The sequence below is a fragment of the Odocoileus virginianus genome, chromosome 7, assembly GCF_023699985.2.
Source record: "Odocoileus virginianus isolate 20LAN1187 ecotype Illinois chromosome 7, Ovbor_1.2, whole genome shotgun sequence".
Classification (NCBI taxonomy): domain Eukaryota; kingdom Metazoa; phylum Chordata; class Mammalia; order Artiodactyla; family Cervidae; genus Odocoileus; species Odocoileus virginianus.
Genome location: NC_069680.1, coordinates 17,880,197 through 17,897,970, shown reverse-complemented (window position 1 = coordinate 17,897,970; position 17,774 = coordinate 17,880,197). Strand labels below are relative to the sequence as shown.

Below are 17,774 nucleotides of genomic sequence, written 5' to 3'. Positions count from 1 at the left end.
TGGACAAGGAAGCCTGGCGCGCTGCAGTCCATGGGGTCACAAAGAGTTAGACACAACTGAGCAAGTGAACTGAACTGAACTGAATAAGTTAAATGGCATAAGTAAAACTGTAATATGCAGGAAATATATTTTTTAAATTGTGCTATTGTTTTGGTTTGATTTGAAGTTTAGGTAATTCACTTTACACGATGTATTTCTGATGTAAATCTGACACCCTACTCTGAAATAACCTACTCAACAAATTAATCAATGTATCTGAGTTATCTTTCATCTTGTTTCAGAATTCTATGCATTCTCCTAACTCTTAGATAAGTTTTCTAGCTGAAAAATAATAACCACCACTTGTGATTAAAAGCATCATAATTATGTTAGGCCTACTGAAAATCCTATAATAGATATTTTTTGCTAATTCTGAAATAATGTCCCAAGATTCAATTCAACTTTAAGGTATGTTTAAATTCAGGAAAATCTCTCATTTGCAAATGTTGAAATCTTCAGTCAAACTCCTCAAAAGACTGGTGGTTTACTTTAAAAAAAAGGAAAAATTTACAAACTACTTGATTCCTTTTATCCCATGGACCCTATGAAACTAACTTTTATGACACAATTTACTTTCTACAGACAAACAGCTTAAAAGCATAAATGCTGCTGTTATAATTTAGCCTCTAAGTGTGACCGCCTCTTTGTGACCCTGTGGACTGCATCCCACCAGGCTCCTCTGTCCCTGGAACTTCTCAGGCACAAATACTGGAAAGGGCCACCATTCCCTTCTCCAGGGGATCCTCCCAACTCAGGGATCAAACTCATGTCTCCTGCTTGGCAAGAAGGTTTTCTATCACTGAGCCACCTGGGAAGCCCCGAAAAGTAAAACTATGTCTCGGTAATTCCCTGGCAGTCCAGTGGTCAGGACTCTGTGCTTCTACTACAAGGGGCAGAGGTTTGCTCCCTGGTCTGGGAACCAAGGTCCTGTAAGCCACACAGCACTGCCAAAAATAAATTATTATTTTTTTTAAAGTATAAATGTAACTAATAACCTCAGATAAGCTCAGTAAGACAAGTTCTTCCATTGCATCTTTAGCCTCAGTAGTACTACAAGGCTGTATCTTTACTAGATACAGATTCATTTTAGTCTTGAATTAAGTGCAATAATGATACCACTAACAATGACAAAAAAAATTAATAAAATGTAAAATGTGTCCAAGTTAGATTTACAAGCTAGAAAATTTAGTAACATATCATTTTATCTGTTAGAGCCCACTGAGTCTCATTCATCAGGCTGGTTCTATGATCACTTGTGCCTGAGTCATTTTTTTTAAAAATATGAATATGCAGTGCCTAACCTAAGAGAATCAGATTATTGAGGTCTGATATTTCTCCCTTCAACCTTCAAAGGGAATGCCAAGGTAAGTCATGCTTGAAAATCACCATCATATGCCTTCTACATCCATCAAGTATAGTATAATGAGAACTGGGAAGGCAAGGTTATGTCCTCAAAGATTAATGATACTGGCTATATAAAATTTACTATGGCAGTACGGTTGAAATAGTACATTTTAGAGCAATGAAAAATTAGTATTACCATACATATTTTTATTGTCTAAACATCACAGAACACAAGGCAATCAACTAAATCTTACGGTGCATTCCAATTAAATATGCCATAAACTCTGAGTGTACTGTACAAAAGAGAAAAACTAGCAACATGAATTTTTTCCCAAAAAGGATCTATTTCCTAGTTGGTTCATTATGCAATGGTTGTATTTTATTTCCACAAAATTATACTTCATAAGGAAAACAATTATTTTGGAAGACATTTTCTGAAATGTGAAAAGCACTTTCCCAAGAAAATATTTCCGTATTTGATGATACAAACCCAGGAGAATAAATACAGATTGGGCAGGGGAGGAAGACTTTATTGGGAACTGCAGAGAAATAATCAAATAAGGCAAAACAAAATACTTTTATCCTGTATTGATTGTAAGGCTGTTTTATGTTTTTGTTGTTATTTATTAGCACAAGGCAAACAAAAACCTATGTTAAGAAACAATACTGTTAAAACGTGCTATTATTCCTCCAATTTTAACAATTTCCTTGAAAAATGAAACTAATATTTGCTTCTATCTTTCCATACCATTGGGCTTCCCTGATAGCTCAGCTGGTAAAGAATCTGTCTGCAATACAGAAGGCCCTAGTTCGATTCCTGGGTCAGGAAGATCCCCTGGAGAAGGAAAAGGCTACCCACTCCAGTATTCTTGGACTTTCCTTGTAGCTCAGCTGGTAAAGAATCTGCCCACAGTGCGGGAGACCTGGGTTTGATCCTGGTGCTGGGAAGATCCCCTGAAGAAGGGAAAGACTACCCACTCCAGTATTCTGCCCTGGAGAACTCCATGGACTGCACAGTCCATAGGGTTGCAAAGTGTTGGACACAACTGAGCAACTTTTACTTTTTCCATAGCATTAAGAAACATTACTAAAAATTACTAAACATTACTAAAAATTTAGTGTCTCTTAATTTATTGTCAAAATTAAGAACATGGAGTCAACTAACCACCACAGTGTAGTCAAGTGGAAAGCCTACCAATTTAGGAGTTTTTTAAAAACCTGGATTTACCACCTGCAGGGCTTTGGACAAATTCCTTTTAGTCTTGTGCTTAATGATCTAAAATTGAGCTTACTAACATCTTGTTTACAAGGTTATTAGAGAGGTTACAGACATTGTAAATAAAGCTCTTATTGTAGGGCTTCCCTGGTGACTCAGCAGGAAATCCCTGCAATACAAGAGACACAGGTTCAATCCCTGGGTCAGGAAGATCTGGAGGAGGAAATAGCAACCCACTCCAGTATTCTTTTGCCTGGGAAATCCCCTGGACAGAGGAGCCTGGCAGGGGTCACAAAAGAGTCAGATATGACTTAGCAACTAAACAGCAACAATATTACCTAGCTCTTGGAACTGACTTAATAAAGAGTAGCTATTAGAATAAGGATAATCTGAGCCCTTTCTTTCTCTGAAAAACTTATATTTCTAATGTTTTTCACCTTGGTATATTTTAAATGCATAAAACCTAAAATATGGTCATCTTGAACCATATGGAAGAAATAAAAATAAATTCCCAATATGTCAGCTACAAAATAGATCAACATTAATTTTCTCATTAAAATATAGAAATTGAGTAGAAGCTGCTTGAAGAATCTTTTTCAAAAGTTCAACATCTCACTTCATGGATTTTTAGCCATAACAACAAAATTCTACACTTTTCCTAGGATTTTTATTCCTAGAAGAAAGAAACATAAAATGTTCATCCACCTCCAGAGAAATAAGGTTACTGCCTCATCACCATAGGCAAAATAATACACTGATAGCACCAGCTTGGCAATGACAGATCATAATTAGCCAGCCTAGATTCTGTATTTCATTTAACTGATTTTCTGGATCTGGGGCACTGATTTTTAAGCCTTACAAAAGCCAAGACAATCAATCCCATTTCATCATGAATCATGACTTCAAATTATTATTTCAAAAAGGCAGATATTTAACTATTTAGGCTCTAAAAGACAGTGAATTATTTTCAATGATGACTCACATGCAAATACAGAGTTTTAGAACTATGCCTAACTTTATTACTAGGAATTTCTTTCCAAACATGCTTACAATAATATAGAAATCAAAGTGCTCATTAATAGTTCATAATTTTCTTTATATGCTGACACTTGAAATAATTTTCCAAAGTAGATTATGTACCATTATGATGTTTAAGAGCAAAAATATACTTCTTATATCTATTAAATGTGTTATTCTTTGGTCTCTTTTATTTTTATTTATCAAAATGTTCCTTAATAGCTTAAAATTGGCATATTACTTCATACAATCAATAAAAGGTGCTCTTAAGTACTGCTAAAGATTTAAAGTATCAGCTATAATATACAGAGAGAAGAAATTTTTTCACTACAGTGGTCTAATAGGTAGCTAAATTTAGTATTTCAATAAATACATTATTTAACATTCAGAAATTGATAGGACTATAGATAAGATAATTAAAATCAATTAAAATCATAGACATATTTCTAAAGTCCCTGGTAAAAACTTACTTAGTTACTTCCATTCTCAGATATGCTCTGGGTTTCCATTTTGTCCCAAAATATTATTTCATTAGCTTTTCTATCTTTATATTTCTTTCTCTCATTCTATTGGCTTCCTATACCATGAAAGTATATCTTGTGAGTTTAATGTAAAATTTTCTGTGCTCATCCCCGCTAAATCTAAAATGCTTGTATTCCTACTCACTGTAATGTAAATTTGATAGTGCTTCATATCTATTCATTATCAAAACTATCACAGTAATAGTCAAACAAAACAGACTAATAAAGTGCTCATGTAGGAATACAAAACATAAAAGTCTTCGAATAGGACATTCACACCCAGATTTCTCAATTCCCCTGCCTCCACCACTAATTCACCTCACTTCATTTGTTCCCCTCCTCTATACTATTATTTATGCTGAAATTGGAGAGAATTCCTTTCAAAATCTGCCACTGAATTTCTCTGTCTAAAATGACATATACACATGCTGTCTAGTAATGTATTTGAGAACCTCTACATGAAAAATTTCTGGTATTTCCTACTTCGTACAGTCCTAACAGATACATACCTATGTCATATGCCAGGAAATCGGCAGAAAAACATTTTGCACCGTTACTCAGGGAAGTGTCATTATGGGTATTTCCTCCAAAAATAAGCATAGCTCCATTGATAAGAACAGCTGAATGAAGGTATCTGGCAAACCCACTTTCTTTCAAAATAGTCCTACAGGATAAAATTTAAAAATGTATTACAAAAGATAAAAAGACCTCCCTGATCTTATATCAAGTACAGAAAGGATCTAATTTGAATACAGAATTTTCCTTGGAATTGTGAAAGTAACACGCTTTATTATTTTTAACAAATGGCCTCTAAACTTCAATATTTTTAGAAAATACTTTGAGATTCAGAGTACCTTAAAATGCTTTGAGGAAACACAATATTAAACATAATCATTAATGATTTCATAATAATTTATATTTTGCATTTTGTTTTTATTTATAAAAGTAGGAAACAAATTTCCTTTAAACTAGAGGACCGACTTATCATCAGTTTTAAATACTAAAGTAAGTAAATAGCTAAATGTAATAAATTTAGACAGTATGCAGTTAAAACTATATGACTCATATGGATCCAATAAAATGTTTTTAACTCATAAATATATACATAAAAGTGCACATATCATAAGTCTAAAACCCAATGAATTTCCACAAGATGAACACAACTAAGTAACCAGTACTAAGACCAAAAAATAAAAAATTACCACTATTCTGATTCTAATAGCAAAATCTAGATGGCTGTCTTTGTACTTTACAAAATGGAATGACATAGTTGGTATTCATTTGTATTCATGTTCTCTTGCTTAAGATTATTTTTGAGGTGTATCTATATTGTGTATAACTGAAAATCTCAATGCATTTTTGAGAAACAATAAAATTAATACAAATGTTCTTTTAATTAATTACAGTGTAATTCTGAGAGAAAAACTATAAATATATGTTCACAAGTATATTTTTTACCTGAATGAACTAATATATATCAACGGTTCAGGACAATACGAGTCAATACTTTATAAATAAATCCCTAGTACAAAGAATCATAATATAAACACAGTTAACATGTATGGTACAGTTAGTAAGGCAAATATAGTATCTTAAAAGCCTTAGATTTAATACCACTCAATGGACAGGAGTTTGAGCAAACTCCAGGAGTCGGTGATGGACAGGGAAGCCTGGTGTGCTGCAGTCCACGGGGTCGCAAAGAGTCGGACATGACTGAACGACTGAACAACAACAGATGCTTACTGGAACTGACCTCCAGAATGGCAATATAAGGAGATCCATAAACAACCTCCCCAGGGAAAGAACTATAATTGGTAAAAATTATTTTTTAAAAAAAGTCTTTTTTGGATCTCAAAAACTTTTGCTAAGAGCAACAACAAATAAAGAAATAATCACCCAGGAACATCAACTAAATTTCAGCAAGAACAGCAACAGTCCATGATTCTGACTCATTACCAACTCTCATTCTTCCCATTACCACCACCTCCCCACACATACACAACCTGTTCCGCAAGACTGCTCAACACCAGGCTGGTACGGTTGAGACAGAATACTCCTGTATCCCTCAGTTCCTAGTTCAGGAGCAACAGACTGCCAATACTTCTCATGCCCCCTAACTCTTGGTGGCAGAAGCTCTATTCAAGGGGAAAGCATGAGAGGTCTGAGTGCTTATTCTCTACCTTGCTCCCACTCACAGGATGGAAGCTATACACCAGGCCTCCCACACACGTTAAGAACATGAGGGCCCAAAAATCTTCACCCCTAATTCACAGGGCAGCAGTTCCAAGATAAAAGAGGAAGGCTGAGAACAGCAAAGGCTACCATCAATATCCAATGCACATAACACAGGAGTGTCACTGAAAGAACAAGCTACGGACCCCCACCTACATTTCCAAAGCAATCACAGAGAGGTTATCCTCCACAGGGAGGGCAACCTACGAAAAGGAAAGGTCGGTCCAAAGCTCTCCCAAGGGAACCTGACCTCATTTGGTACAGGGCAGCAAGCTTCAAGCTTTAAAGGCACTCTTAGAAACAATGGAGGTTGTTTATCATGTATCTACCTGAGAACAATAAGCTAAAACATAGACCAACCAGAAGTTTATCAGAGAGAATCAGGGGGAAAGACAGCTAAGAAGAGCCTTACTGAGGTCAGAACATCAATGACTGGCCTCAAAGACTACCGCTGTAGGTATAAAATGCAATTCAGACCGTGAAGCAATTCATGCCCACAGAGTTTTGCTGAAAATAACAGAGCTATCAGTTGGCAATTAGTGGAGGCTAGGGGGTGAGGGTGATACAAACAGAGGCAGAGAGCTTAACAAAGCTCAGAGGAAAAAGTCAAAGAACTGCTAAAATCCCGATCATCCCAAGGTGACTATGTGCCTCCCCAGCCTGCACCATCTGAAGAGGAACATCAGAGGATGCATGTGGAGAAAGAAAGAGACTTCAGTAAAAGAATTCAGCCAAGTCCCTAAACAAATGAAATTACAGCAGCCTCAGGGAGGAGGAAAAGTCAGGATCCAGAGTTGCCACAATGTATTGCCTAAAATGCCTGGCTTTCAGGGAAAATTACCATGTGCAATGAAATAGGTAAGTGTGACCCGTACCATATACAGGAATAAAAGCAAGCAATAGAACTACCTTTGAGAGAACTCAGATGCCAGATGAAACAAAGATTCCAAAGCAGCTATTAAAAAGACTTAAAGAAAACAAAATTTAAAGAAGTATAACAATGTCTTATTAAATATAAAGCATCAACAAAGAAGAATAACCAGGAAAAGAAACATTTGGAGTCGAAAAGTAGAAAATTGAAATTTTAAAACTTAGCAGAGAGACTCAATAGCATATTTCAGCAGGTAAAAGAAAAAAATCAGTGGACCAGTAGATAAATCAGTAGAGATTCTGCAATTCCAAAAACAGAGAGGAAAATGAACAGTCTATGAGAAATATACACCACCATTAACAGCAAGAGCATGCATTTACTGGGAGTTCTAAGGTAGAGGGGGAAGAGGTAAAAAATTGTTTGAGAAATAATGACTGACTTCCTAAATTTGATGAAAAACATTAGCATGCATATCAAAGCAGCTCAACAAACTGCAAGTAAGAAAAAAGTACAGAAAGAACCACATTCAGATATACAATAGGAAAAATATTGAAAGTCTAAGATAAAATCCTGCAAATAGCAAGAGAAAGAAGGTTCTCTGCACACAAGAGAACCCAGTAAGATAAATATCTCACTAAAGACCAAAAGGCCATGGGATGGCATATGAAAATGTTGAATTTTTTAATAAGCCAGAATAAGAAGACACAGGGGAGAGTGATTATCAAGGTGCTGGAGTAAGACTTTCCTGCTGAGAAAAAAAATACTGCCTGTCACATCAGTAAAAAAAAAAATGCCGCAGCCGTCGAGCAGTCACACTGCAGCCCCGATGGTGAGCCCCGAGGAAACTCAGAATGGAAACAGAACGCCCACCAGCGAGGCCACCCTGGACAGAGCACCCTGAGCAGATTCAGGACGAGAAGCACAAGAGACTGGCCCCAGAGAGCTGAGGTGCATCTCACAGGAATGATTTCTGTGAGCCTAGACTTTGTATCTTTTCATACATAGAAAACACTGCTAAGTTCCTTAACCTGAGATGTCTGGTTTTCCTTAAGTAACAGTAATCTTCTGATGTTCTGACTACATGGACTTGGCTGCAAAAACGCCTATAAACCTGGCTTCTCTCTTGCCTTTCTGGAGCAGTCTCTCAGAGTTATCTGAGATGCTGTGTCTTGGGCCTAAGTCCTTAGATTTGTCCACCAAACAAAACATAATTCTCAACTTTTAGGTTGTGCGTTATTTTTTCAGTCAACACCGCCGTGGTGCTCCCACAGAAGCAGTGATTTTGTCAACTACTTGGAGACAGGAGTATATCTGTGAGAGCCCAGCAGTCCAGCAGAGAAGTCCTAGCCCGACTTAGAGCAAAAATTCCAAGAACAGGACTGAAGCGATTAGTAACAGTAGCGTTATCACTTCACCTGCCCCAAGGCAACAGCTCACTGCCAAGAGAAACTTCAAGCTGCTGTTTCACCCATGAGCAAAGAGAGAGCCTAGTAGGTGAATAGTGTCCACCCAAGCAGGGGCCCAAGAAGCCCACTTCTTTTTCTCGCCATCCAAAACAATCATGGGATCGGCAGGGGAGAGAAAACACAGTTCTCAGCAACCAGGGTACAAAACCCAAGAAGGGCAAAGGTTTCTACTAACTACCTCAGGAACTTCAACAAGAAGCCCACCCATAATCTTGATAGGATGAAGTAGATTCACCTAAGCTAGCATACGCATGCTGTCATCAATTCATAAATCCCTATCCCATATAGCCAATACCCCAAACACACCCCTGCAGACAGTACCCTTGAGTTTCTACAGGTCTTGCACAAGCACACATGTATAATTGGCTCCACTCTATTGAGTGGCAAAATGTGCATACCTTGAACACTTTAGGCACTTGCACACTTCAGGCAACGCCCTGGAGAAAATAAATACCAGGTTCTCCGTAGCAGGCCTGCCTTTGTGGAGTTGAGAAAATGCAATCTCTAAAATGTATAAAAACTCACATAACTCAATAGAAAAAAAAAAAGAATAATTAAAAATGAGCAGAGGATCTGCACAGACATTTTTCCAAAGAAGACATACGAAGAATCAACAGATACATGAAAATCACTCAACAAGGAAAGGCAAATGAAAACCACAATGAGATATCACCTCACACACACACATACTTGTTGGAATGGTATTGTCAAAAAAACAGAAAATAACAAGTGTTGGTGAGGATGTGGAGAAAAGGGAACACCTGTGCACTGTTGATGGGACTATAAATTGGTTCCATCACTGTAGAAAACAGTATGGAAGTTTCTCAAAAAATAGAACTACCAAATTATCCACCAATTCTACCCTATTTATCCAAATGAAATAAAATAACTACTTCAAAAAGATATCTGCACCCCCATACTCACTGGGGCATTATTTATAATAATTAAGGCATGGACACAACCTAAGTACCCAGAAACTGCTGACCAGAAAAAGCTAGAGAAATATTATACAGCCAGAAAAAAGGAGATCTTGCCATTTTGCAACAACATAGATGGACCTTGAGGGCATTACACTAAGGGAAATAAGTCAGACAGAGAAAGGCAGATACATTATGATCTCACTCATATGTGGAATCTAAAAAAATCTTTTAATGAATTTATAGATATGGAGGGTAGATTGGTAGGCACAAAAGGCAGGTGGTAAAAGGCAGGTGAAATGAGTAAAGGTGGTCAAAGGGCATAATTCTCCAGTTATAAGACAAATAACCCCTAGAATATAATACTCAGCATGGTGATTGTGGTTAAAAATACTTTATTATATTAGAAAGTTGCTAAGAATTTAAAAGTTCTCATCACAAGAAAAAAAATTCATAACTGTATGTGTAAGTTAACCAAACTTACTGTTGTAATCATTTTACAACACAAACGCATCAATTCACTAAGTTGTACACCTAAAACTAATATAATGTTACATGTCAACTATATTTTAATTTAAAACAATTAACAAGCTTAAAAAGCTAAGTGTTGGCAAGGATGTGAATAAAAGATGTGGAAGTACTACTGATGGGAATGGAAACTGGTATAGTCAATTTGGAAAACAGTATGGACATTCCTGAAAAAAATAAAAATAAAAACTGAACTACCAAGAGCTGACATGTGATCAACCAATTCCACTTCTGAATATATATATATATCTCCAATAGATACAGCAAAAGCCTTGAAAAATTCCAACACCCTTTCCTGATTAAAAAAAAAAAACAAAACACCCAACAAAAGAGAGATAGAAGGTAAATTCCTCAACCTGTTATAACTGAATGGTGCCCATCCCCAAGAGTTGTATCCATGTCCTACTCTGCAGAACCTGGGAATGTTATCTCATTTGGAAAAAGTATTTTTTTCAGATACAATTAAATTAAGGATTTAAAGATGAGGAACTCATCCTGGATTATCCAGTTGACTTAATCCAATGACAAGTGTCCATTTAAGAGACACACAGAAGAGAGGAAGAGGTAAGGTAAGCAGCCTAACACTAAATATTTAAAAAACTAAGATCATGGCATCCAGTCCCATTACTTCATGGGAAATAGACAGGGAAAAGGTGGAAGCAGTGACAGATTTCCTCTTCTTGGAATCTAAGATCACTGCAGATGGTGACTGCAGCCATGAAATCAGAAGACGAGTGCTTCTTGGCAGGAAGCTCTTATGACAAACCTAGACAGTGTGGTGAAAAGCAGAAACATTACTCTGTCAACAAAGGTCCCTATAGTCAAGGCTATGATATTCCCAGTGGTCATGCATGGTTGTGAGAGCTGGACCATAAATAAGGCAGAATGCCAAAGAATTGATACCTTCAAACTGTGGTGCTGGGGAAGACTCCTGAAAGTCCCTTGGACAGCAAGGAGATCAAACCAGTCAATCTTAAGGGAAATCAACCCTGAATATTCACTGGAAGGACAGATGCTGAAGCTGAAACTCCAGTATTTTGGTCATCTGATGCAAACAGTTGACTCACTGGAAAAGTCCCTGATGCTGGGAAAGACTGAGGGCAGAAGGAGAAGGGGGCATCAGAAGATGAGATGGGTGGATGGCATCATCGATGCAATGGACACAAACTTGGGCAACTTCGGGAGATGGTGAGGGGCAGGAAGGCCTGGCACGCTGCAGTCCATGGAGTCACAAAGAGCCAGACACAACTGGGCAACTGAACAAGAACAAAAACAAGAATGTAACAATGGCAGCAACTGGAGTGATGCAACCACAACTTCAGGAACACTAACAGGCAAAGCTAGAAGAGGCAAAGAAAGGCCTTTTCCCAGCACTTCTGGAGGAGGCATGGCCATGGTTAGACTGATTTTGCATTCCTGGCCTCCAGACCTGTGACAGAATATTGTTTCATTGTTTTAAGCTACATAGTTTGTGGTAATTTGTTACAGCAGCCTAATACAAAGGATATCTACAAAACTAACAGGCAAAAAACACAGCTAACATCATACTTACAGGTGAAAGATAAAATGTTCTCCCTCTAAGATCAGGAATAAGCAGGAATTTTACTCGTCACTTCTATTCAACTTTGTATTTCAGATTATAGAAAGGAAAATGGGCAAGAAAATAAAATGCATCTAGATTGGAAAGGAAGAAGTAAAACTCTACTCGTAAATGACATGATCTTGCATATAGAAATTCAAATAAACCTATAAAAAACTGCTATAGCTAATAAATCAGTTTAGCAAGTTTGGGAGTAAAAGAATAATATGCAAAAAATAAATTGTACTTGTATTACAAGAAATGAAAAATGTTAAGATAAAACTAATAATTCAATTTTCAATAGGATCAAAACAATAAAGCATTTAGAAATAAATTTAATGAAACACATACAATTTATATCAGGAAGACAAGAAAATATTGAGGAGAGAAATTAAAGACAACCTGAAAAACTGAAAAGATACCTTTTTACCTAGATTGGAAAACAAAATATTGTTAAGATGGTCATACTCTCCAAATTGATCTACAGATTCAACTTCCTCTATAAAATCCCAGTTGGATGTTTTTTAACTGACAAACTCCTTGGAAGTAAAGCTATGACAAACATAGATGGCATAGTAAAAAGCAGAACCATTGCTTTGCCAACAAAGGTCCATATAAGCAAAGCTATAGTTCTTCCAGTAGCCACATACAGATTTGAAAGTTGGACCATAAAGAAGGCTAAGCACCAAAGAATTTTTTCTTTTGAACTGTGATGCTGGAAAAGACTCTTGAGAGACCCTGGGACTGCAAGGAAATCAAACCAGTCTATCCTAAAGGAAATCAATCCTGAATATTCACTGCTAGGACTGCTGAAGCTGAAGCTCCAATACTTTGGCCACATGATGCAAACAGCGGACTCATTGGAAAAGACTCTGATGCTAGGAAAGATTGAGGGCAGGAGGAAAAGGGGACAACAGAGAATGAGATGGTTGGATGGCATCACCAACTTGATGGGCACTAATTTGAGCAAACTCCGGGAGATAGTAAAGTATAGAGGAGCCTTCGGTCCTGAGATCACACGTAGCAACTGAACAATAAAAACAACCCTATGATTCATGTGGAAATTCAAGGCCCAAAACAGTCAATTCAAAGAAAGGAAAGAATACTCTTTTCAACAAATGATGCTAGGGCCACTGGATATCAAAAAGAAAGAAACTGAACCATTCCCTTACAATATATACAAAAATCAACTAAAAATTGAATAAAAGGCCTAAATTTAAGAGCTGCAAGGGATAAAACTCCTAGAAGAAACTATAGAAGCAAATATTCCTTGCCTTACAATAGACAATGGATGCTTAACATGACACCACAAGTGTGACAAAATGTATAACAGATAAAACGGCCTTAAAAATTAAAAGATCTTGAGCTTCAAAGGAAACTAAAAATAACATGAAAAATAACATACAGCGTGGAGGAAGAAATTATTTGTAAATCATGTATCTGATAAAGAATTGATATCTAGAACATATAAAGTACTCTAACAACTCTAAGAATAATAACTCTAGGAATAGAGGAGAATTTCGTCATCTTGATAAAAAAAATTAACCAAAATTTATGCTTAATGGCAAGAAAACATATGCTTTCCTTCTAAGAAAAAAAACGAGATATACTCTGTACTACTCCTATTCAACATTTTACTTAAAGTCCTAATTAGTGCAATAAGCCAAAAGAAAGAAAAGGGAATAAATGATTTACAAAACGGGAAGGAACAAATAAAACTGTCCTTTTTTCTACACACAACATGATCATCTATGTACAAAATAGCAAACAATCAACAACAACCATTTGAAAACTCCTGGAACTAACAAGTAATTACAGGGAAGTTTCAGAATACAAGGTTAATATATGAAAGTCAGTCGCTTTCTCACATACCAACAATAAACAATGGATACTTGAAATAAAGACATACCACCATTTATATACCAACCGCACAAACTGAAACAGGTATAAATCTAATAAAATGTGAATAAGATCTATATTAGGAAAATTACAAAACTCTGATGAAAGAAATCAAAGAAGTAAATAAAGGGATAGTCCATATATATGGACAGGAAGATTTACTATTATCAAGACATCACTTCTTGCCAGCTTAGTCTACATATTCACTGCAATCCCAGTCAAAATTCTAGAAAGAATAGTCATTACAATATTGTGAGAGAAGATCAAACTCAGAAAACTGACATTACTTGACTTAAGACTTACCATAGAGATACAACAACCAAAACAGCATCGTACTAGGGAAAGAACAGACACACAGATCAATGGAACAGAACAGTGAACCCAGAAAACAGACCCACATATAGTCAACTTTATTGATTATGCCAAAGCCTTTGACTGTGTGGATCACAATAAACTGTGGAAAATTCTGAAGGAGATGGGAATACCAGACCACCTGACCTGCCTCTTGAGAAACCTATAGGCAGATCAGGAAGCAACAGTTAGAACTGGACATGGAACAACAGACTGGTTCCAAATAGGAAAAGGAGTATGTCAAGGCTGTATATTGTCACCCAGCTTATTTAACTTACATGCAGAGTACATCATGAAGAACGCTGGGCTGGAGGAAGCACAAGCTGGAATCAAGATTGCCATGAGAAATATCAATAACCTCAGATATGCGAATGACACCACCCTTATGGCAGAAAGTGAAGAAGAACTAAAAAGCCTCTTGATGAAAGTGAAAGAGGACAGTAAAAAAGTTGGCTTAAAGCTCAACATTCAGAAAACTAAGATTATGGCATCTGGTCCCATCACTTCATGGCAAATAGATGGGGAAACAGTGGAAACAGTGGCTGACTTTATTTTTCTGGGCTCTAAAATCACTGCAGATGGTGATTGCAGCCATGAAATTAAAAGATGCTTGCTCCTTGGAAGGAAAGTTATGATCAACTTAGACAGCCTATTAAAAAGCAGAGACATTACTTTGTCCACAAAGGTTCGTCTAGTCAAGGCTATGGTTTTTCCAGTAGTCATGTATGGATGTGAGAGTTGGACTATAAAGAAAGCTGAGTGCTGAAGAATTGATGCTTTTGAACTATGGTGTTGGAGAAGACTCTTGAGAGTCCCTAGGACTGCGAGGAGATCCAACCAGTCCATCCTAAGGGAGATCAGTCCTGGATGTTCATTGGAAGGACTGATGTTGAAGCTGAAACTCCAATCCTTTGGCCACCTGATGCGGAAGAGCTGACTCATTTGAAAAGACACTGATGCTGGGAAAGATTGAGGGAAGGAGGAGAAGGGGACAACAGAGGATGAGATGGTTGGATGGCATCACCAACTCAATGGACATGGGTTTGGGTAGACTCCAGCAGTTGGTGATAGACAGGGAGGCCTGGCGTGCTGCAGTTCATGGGGCCTCAAAGAGTCAGACAAGACTGAGTGACTGAACTGAACTGAATAGTCAACTAGCTTCTAACAAAAGAACAAAAACAACTCAACAGAGAAAGACAGTCATATCAATAAATGGTGCTGAAACAACAGGACATCCAAATGCAAAAAAGAAAAAAAAAAGAAAAGAAAGCTTGACAGATCTTATACATTTTACAAAGATTAACACAAGATGAATCATAAGGCTAAATTTAAAATACAAAACTATAAAACTCCTAGAAGATAACATAGGACAACCACAGGGTGGTCGTGAGTTTGCTGACTTTTTAGATACAGCAACAAAAGAACAATTTATAAAAGAAAAATGCTGTTTGACTTCATTAAAATTAAAAACTTAAGTTCTGTGAAAGACATCATTCAGAGAATGAAACATTTAGCCACAGACATGGAGAAAACACTTACAACAAATATCTGATAAAGGACCTGAATCTAAAACATACAAAGAACCCTTAAAACTAGATAATTAGAAAACAACTCAATTAAAAATTGGCAGAAGATCTGAAAATACAGCTTTCCAAAGAAGACATAAAGATGGCAAAATAAGTATATGAATAAATCCTCAACATCATAGGGCATTAGTGAATTACAAATTAAAACAATGACTCACCACTACCTATTAGAATGGCTAAAATTCAAAACACTAACACCAAACACTAGCAAGGATGCAGAGCACCATTCATGGCTGGTAGGAATGAAAAATTGTACAATCACTCTTACAGAACTAAACACGCTCATACAAAACGAAACACACTTACCACACATTCCAACAACTGTGCTCATTGGTTGAAAATTTATGTTGATGCATAAAATGTTTATAACAGCTTTATTAATAATTGTCAAAACTTGGAAATAACCAAGATGTCCTTCAGTGGGTGAATGGATAAACAACTGTACCTCATCCATACAACAGAATATTATTCAGTGATAAAACAGGCTATTAAGCCATGAAGAGACTTCAAGGAACCATAAAAGCATATTGCCAAGAGAAAGAAGCCAATCTAAAAAAGGATATATACTGTATGATTCCAACTATATAACATTCTGGAAAAGGCAAAGCAATGGAGACAGCAAAAATATCAACAGTTGCCAGGGGTTGGGCAGGGAGAGCAGGAGGTGAGCACAAATGATTTCAAGGGCAACTATTCTGTATGATACAGTAGCAGTGGAACATGTCATTATACATGGTGTAAACCCACTAGGCCTGTAACACGAAAGTAAATCCTAATGTAAACTATGGACTTTAGTTAATAATAATGTATCAACATTGACATCAATTGTAACAAACATACCACACTAATGCAAAATGTTAATAAAAGACCAGGGATGGGGAACATATGGGGTTATTTGGGAATGCTTGCTCCCTACCTTTTGCTCATTTTTCTTTAAACCTAAAACTGTTGTAAAAAAAATTAAGCCTATTAATCAAAAGATAACAAGAAAATAAAGTTATGGTGATAAAAATTGCAGCTGCTTTCCCAGATATGATACCTTTATTTAATACAATATAGAAACCAACCTCCAGTACCTAATAAGCAGATAAATTTTTTAAAATACATGAATTGTAAAATGGGATCTGGATTTCTCACTTTAAAAGGGGATTTGGAATTTACAAATACTAAGGAGAGGAAGTCTAAAATAAATCCTATAATGTTGTATTACATTATTATGCAGCTTGGACAGACAGATATACAGTAATAAAGATATACACACATTTCTATAAATAGATATAGATGTATGTTTGTAAATCTTCTGGCTCTATCTTCTGGGAGGGTCTGTAAACACATAAAAAAAGTAATAAACATACCTAGTCCCCTAATCTTGTTTTTAAATGCAATTATGTACTAGATGCAATCGAGGTTCCTTGAGGAAGCAAATGATTTACTCAGGCAGGGAAACTATAAGATGTAAAAGAATTTTATTTATTTGATGCCTGTGCCAAACAGTATAGGAAGACCCAAGAATGACTGGGGACGTGTCTAAAGAACACAGAACACTTACTGAAAAAGTTCACAGTGACCAAATCTGGGACACTTTGGGCACCAAAAGAAAGAATAGTAATAGATTATAAAACATTGAATAAAATAAAAATCTATCAATTCATACTGATATAAGTGAACATACAACTTGAGATATTTATATGGAAAAACATTAGCAAACCACCATATGGTAATCATCATAGTAATAACTGTTTCTCTCAAGAATTATTAATGGATGCTAAAACTAGTGTAAAATATATGGAGTCTGAAAGTGCTACTGATGAACCTATCTGCAGGGCAGCACTGGAGATGCTGACAGGGAGAAGAGACTTATGGAGATGAGGGAGGGAGAAAGTGGGATGAATGGAGACAGCTGCATGGAAACATATGCAATTACCACCCGTAAAATAGCTAGCCAACGGGAATTTGCTCTGTCTCAGAGAGCTAAAGCACGGGCAACCTCGAGGACTAAAATGGAGTGGGAGGTGGGAGGGAGGTTCAAGAGGGCGGGCACACATATCTACCTACGGCTGATTCATGCTGATGTAAGGCAGAAGCCAACACAATATTGTAAAGCAATTACCTTTCAGTTAAAAGTAATTTCTTAAAAAAATTTAATGAGAAACTATGTTTACATAAGCTGAAAGTATCCCCCACAAGGTTATTATTTAAAAAAGAAAA

At 36.6% G+C, this 17,774-nt stretch overlaps 1 protein-coding gene across 1 annotated transcript in view; it reads right to left on the bottom strand.

Annotated features, from left to right (window-relative positions):
• ATRNL1 (attractin like 1) overlaps positions 1 to 17,774 on the bottom strand; it is a 751,710-nt gene that overhangs the window by 625,043 nt on the left and 108,893 nt on the right. The window contains exon 10 of the mRNA XM_070470251.1: positions 4,647 to 4,801. Within this exon, the coding sequence (XP_070326352.1) occupies positions 4,647 to 4,801 (155 nt within the window). The remainder of the gene's footprint in view (positions 1 to 4,646; positions 4,802 to 17,774) is intronic.